At 48.2% G+C, this 5,305-nt stretch overlaps 1 protein-coding gene across 1 annotated transcript; it reads right to left on the bottom strand.

Annotated features, from left to right (window-relative positions):
• Nucleotides 1-778: 778 nt before the first annotated feature.
• LOC125508742 (uncharacterized) lies at nt 779-3,128 on the bottom strand. The gene is made up of 2 exons (XM_048673530.2): nt 2,246-3,128; nt 779-1,468 (listed from the first exon to the last, which is right to left on the bottom strand). The coding sequence occupies exons 1-2, from the start codon at nt 2,701-2,703 to the stop codon at nt 910-912; spliced, it is 1,017 nt and encodes a 338-aa protein (XP_048529487.1). The 5' UTR covers nt 2,704-3,128; the 3' UTR covers nt 779-909.
• Between the last annotated feature and the right edge of the window lie 2,177 nt (nt 3,129-5,305).

Below are 5,305 nucleotides of genomic sequence, written 5' to 3'. Positions count from 1 at the left end.
AGAGCAGGGAATGGTTGTTGAGCGATGGGATGCGGCGCTTCGGTGAATCCTGAGTATCTGTGTGCCTGTCGGTTACCACCATTATCAAAAGTATTTATATGCCCAATCATGATTGAGCCACACGGTAGCGGGCTTGCCCAAGGACATGCTCCCACACCTACTCTCAAAGCTTGGATTGTCGAGCAAGAGTCTTGGGGTTTAAGTCAATGCTTTGATGGGGCAACCCGTCGATCTGTCTCGATCCAGGTGTGAATTTATACGCCCTCGGTGGATATGTATGCGGTTGCGAGAGTGAAGGTCAAGGTCCTTTAGAGCCATGCCTCAGTGCTGATGAACTGGGCCAACGCGTTGTTGTGAGCTCATACGAGTTCCACTCGTATGCATGGGATGATGATGGTCACCGTCTTTAGTTGTTTCTCTTTAGTATTTGATTTAAATCCCAGTCTTTGGACACTTTGTTCCTGTGTATGAGATCACAAACTGAGAAATTAGTACTGATATAGTAACGGCGGCAAAGTTGAGGAGCGGTAACCGTAGTAACATGTTAAATCGAAGTCCTACCATCTGCTGGCTCAGGAATAAGAACCACGAGGCGGGTAGAGACCTTGCTCCTTAGGGTTGCAGCGGAAAATGGTGGCAACATTCTGCTCAAGAGGAGATCACGAGGATGAGGTGGTGCCATCAGGCGTCAGTGAGGTCTATGCTCTAGTAAGATAGAAAGTGGCGCGGCGGAACCCTAGTTAAGGTGGCTTGTGATATAGATGCATGTAGGCACAAGTTGTGTACCATTATACAAGTCCCTTTTTATTTCACTGCATCAAAACAAAAAATAGGAAATTCAACTTGGAGTGATTAAATAGAGAGAAAAAAAGGATAGACAATAATGAACATCTACAAAGATCTAAAGATCTAGAGGCCAAACAAATGGCAGCTGTTGAGAACAAATGGTGGTTCGTTCACGAACAAGTCGTTAATCCAACTTCCATCCGCTGCCGCGACGTGCACCGGCGACCTGATAGGCCCGTCGAAGTCCATCTTCTGGAGCAACGCAGCAGCAGCAGCGGGTGCCGGCGGCGACGCGTTCCACCCCCAGCAGTCATCCTCGATAGCGAACAGACGCGAGTAATCGTCGCGCTCTCTCGGCGGCACATTGGCACCGCCGTCGCTGCCGCCGCTGCTCCATGTGATATCCGAGGAGCTTGCCGGCGATTGAGTCTCAGAACTGATAGCTCCAGAGCTGCTACCGGGAACGACGGCGACGTCTGGAGCTGCTGCGGTGTCGGTGCGGACGGTGGTCTCGAGGATCACCGGCACGGCCGCCGACTCGGTCGCCTTGCAGCTGTGCTCCGAGATGTACACCACCGTATACTTCGGCCGTCCATCGTCGCTGCCGTCATCGTCATTGCGCTGCACCGTTCGTTTGGCCGGGCAGCCCTGGTTCGTGCTGTTGGTGCACCGGTAGTAATTCCTGCAAATTGCCATTGATGGAAGAGCGATTTAGCTTTAGTCATTGTTATAGTTTCAATTTAATTAATTAACCCGAGCATGCGTAAGCATCATACGTCTTCTTGCTGGACGTACGCATGATGATGCCATCGATGCCAGATGTATCATCGTGTATCACGGGTACATGAAGGGGGTCCCAACTGATGAATCACTGTCGGGAGATGGGTGCACGTATCCATACGGACAGCGAGCGGTCAGGAAATGGCATATTTTAGCTAGTTTGGTTGATTGGCTCCTTTGCATGGCTTTCCACGTTTTGATAGAGTGTAAAAATTCTTAAATCGGCATTTCTAAGTTTAGCGAAACCATTGAGTACTTAATCTTCTTGGTTAAAGCATGCATGCATGCGATGGAGTACTATACTTAGTCGTTAAATTGAAGGGTGACCTGTCATGGGCGAAATATTGGGTCATGAGTCATTTCAGCCTTTCATTAGTTATAAGAATAAATGGTTGTGATTTTCCTTCTCTTTCAACCCTAATCCTCACCCTCTCCTTCCAACTTAAAATCTTATGCCGCCTCCACCATTATTAACGAGGCCCTTCTCTACAATCGCAGCCAGCACACCATCCGCCGCCGCCATCTCTCGAATTGCTACCACCGCCACACTAACATCAGGAAGCAGGGGGTTCAAAAATAAAACATCAGGGGGGCAGGGGCTCGCTCTACCCCGGCGGCCAGCTCTGCCGGAGTGGAAGAAGAAGATGAGAAAGAGTAGTACGTACGGCAGGGCTACTACCTGGGGTGCTTGGCCGCTTCGATTTGCTTCTGGCCGTACTTCCTCCACTGGTAGCCGTCGAAATCCGGCACCGTCGTGACGAGCGTCGTCGTCGTCGCCCCTTGCTTCTTCCTCCTGCAACGAGTAGTAGCCTTCGTCGCAGTCGCAGCACCGCCGCGGTGTCCTTGCCCCTCCTCGTGCCGTTCATCCTCCCGGACTCTCTTGCGCCCCCCGCGCCGTTTGCCTCCGGCGCACGACGCCGCCGTTGCCTTCACCTGTGAGCTGCCGTGCTCCCAACACAAGTCAGCCGCAAGACCAGAACACGAGGACGCGCCGCTCCGAGACGGGGACGTGGACGGGTACAGCAGCTCGTGCAGCTGCGCCACCAGCTCCCTCTCCCGGCGCTGCAGCTGCATCCCGCCGTCAGCCGCTGCCCAGGCGTGCTCACCGCCCGGGGCACAACCTCTGCTCCTCTGCATTTCAGTTCGGATAGCTCGACGGTACGTGCGGCACGCAGACAAGTGTGTGTATGACGCTGGCTAAGCTTGCTCAGATTAGACAAGCTAGACGTGGAAAGAAAAGGTGTTGGTTGCTTGCTCCGGTAGCTTCAGACTCTGGAAGTCGCGGAGGCTCCTTTATAGAGAGGATCAGGATCTCTCGGTGCTCCGAACGTCAACAAGAGACGTGGGCCCACAGACTTTACACACCCACGTGGCGGTCCTTCCGTGTTGATGGGGACGAGGAAGAGGATCCAACCCAGTGTGCGTGTGGGGACAACCCGAGCGAAAATCGTGGCGGGGAGGAAGGGGGCATATGCATGATAGGGCTAGCTCTTCTTGTCCCATATGTACGTGATGCACGCGCCAATATACGCATGATATTATTTTTCCCGCATAAACATTAGGCAATTCAATCAAGAAAACAAATGTCCAGTCGATTCCCTATGAGAGAAGGCGATGTGATGCGCACCTCCGAGGCTGAGCTAGCTAGAGTCTTGTCGAAGACGGGGACGATGCGGGCAAGCTTGGAGAGGGAGAGGGAGAGAGGGGGAGGGCGGTGGGGGGGGGGGGGGGGGGTCCTATTCATCGCCGCTCGGAGTAGACAACGTACGAGCTGGACAATGCGATCGGTCGGGGCATCATCGGCCGAGGGCTTGTTGCTAGGACATCGCTCAGGCAGGGGCGCCGCCCCGTCACGGGTGGAAAAGGGGGCCTTTTCATTTTGATCGTTGCTCGGATTACATAGCGCCCGAGCCCGAGACGTAGACAAGGACATCGCGGCCAAGCTCGAGGTTGCCTACTCTGACCGGAAGTCACGGTGAAAAAGGCCCTTCCTTAAACGCGACAACAATGTGTCAACAAGGGTTTGGCAGGACATCATCAGTGATAGGACCAGTTGTCATCGGTGGAGGAGAGGGTAGAGGAAGACTTGAAAAAGATCGGGAAGAGGAAGGAAGAAGGCCGAAAGGAGGAAGAAGGAGCAGCAATTGCATTTTAATCTAACGGCTGAAAAAGCCGACTAGCATTTTTTTCGAGTAACTGATACATAGATGGCCCTATTTTTTGTATCATGCAAGTGTGGATATATAATTGGGGATGTTTTTGTAACTTGACAAGCTATACATAATCGAACATTGTCGGAAGTTCATAGGAGCACGCATGCATGCAACCACTAACATTCGAAAAATGTCGATGAAAACCATGCGGAAATGATGTTTGAAGTTTCCCAAAAATCTAAACACAATGTGTGATGTTAAAGGGTGATGTTCTATTGCCACGTGAAATTTGAAATTCAAACACGTTACGAGATGTGAGTTATGAAAATAACAAAATCATCGTTGAATAGTTCCGAAAGTAACATCACTATTCATTGCTGAATTTGTTTTTTTTCTCGCATAGATCACATCTTGTGATGTCTTTCAACTTGGACTTCCGTATGGAAATACAACATCACCCTATTAACATCCAGTAATTTTTCTAGATTGATCAAAACTTTCAAATGTGGTTTACACGAAGTTTTATTTAAATGTTGGTTTTCATGTGATATTCTCCCTTCTTTTATACCATTAGCCCTTAATCATTTCAGTGAGTCCATGCATGTCATCTTTTGGCAGAGTTGCATGGGGCACCTACCCCATCTCCCATACTTTTTTTATTTCATCTTAAAAGTTGAATCTATTGTATCTTTTGAACCGAAAGTTCAAATTAAGTTTCATTGCATATTCGTATTCGTTGCAACAAGTACTTTCAAATAAGATCAATATTGAATACATGTAGAACTTGATAGTCATAATATTAAGTTTTACAAAGCTTCACCAAGTTACCGAGTTTCATTTGCTTTTAGGGATTTAGGGCTTAGGTTTAAGTTCTAGTCACTGAAACTTGTTGAAATAATTATTATTCGCTCTAGCAAGTTTTAGTAGTTGATACTTGCTGAAGTGTTTAAAACTTGTCAAAACATACTTAGAAGTGTGTATGCTCCAAAGCCCTCATCACAAGGAACACACATATGCAAATGAGATATAAATTGAATTTTTGATTCAAAAGATATAATAAATTCGAATTTACAAGTCAAAAGAAAAAAACATAAAAGGTGGGATGGATGGGGCATATGCACTCTCATTTAAAAGTTGTATCAGAAGCTGCATGCATGCCGTAATTAAGCTCCAATCATAAAAGCACTATTTTAATATTGACGCGATCATGCGGCCATACGCATCGTGCCCCCGAATATCGTTGCACTGGATGATAATATGATCAGCTACTAGATAATGCTCACACCGCTACCGAGTTACTCCCTCTGTAAATTAATATAACAGCGTTTAGATAACTAAAAGTAGTTATCTAATTTAGAGAGGGAGTATGTAAATCCTCTTGCGTGATGCACATGGACTTGTATCACACAAGCCATTTTCATGTCGGAAACATCATGTGTACATTCACCAGCAGATGGGTACATGAATGAATAAATTTATTTGCGGCCAGTTGAGGGAGAGCGACCCAAATCCACACAGAGCAAAAGCAGCGTGTCAACGTCGAGCGAGCTGAACACCACACCCAATACGCCCGTCCTACTCATTTC

The sequence above is a fragment of the Triticum urartu genome, chromosome 5A, assembly GCF_056163025.1.
Source record: "Triticum urartu cultivar PI428250 chromosome 5A, HENAU_Tu73, whole genome shotgun sequence".
NCBI lineage: Eukaryota > Viridiplantae > Streptophyta > Magnoliopsida > Poales > Poaceae > Triticum > Triticum urartu.
The sequence above is the reverse complement of the archived record's forward strand: the minus strand, read 5'-3'. Positions and strand labels throughout refer to the sequence as shown.

What these genes read in the sequence shown, in the direction of transcription:
- LOC125508742 (XM_048673530.2), bottom strand. Translation starts at nt 2,703, where the DNA reads ATGCAGAGGAGCAGAGGTTGTGCCCCGGGCGGTGAGCACGCCTGGGCA. An exon ending in GAAGCGGCCAAGCACCCCAG is followed by an intron (nt 1,469 to 2,245) that starts GTAGTAGCCCTG and finishes GGCAATTTGCAG; the next exon opens with GAATTACTACCGGTGCACCA.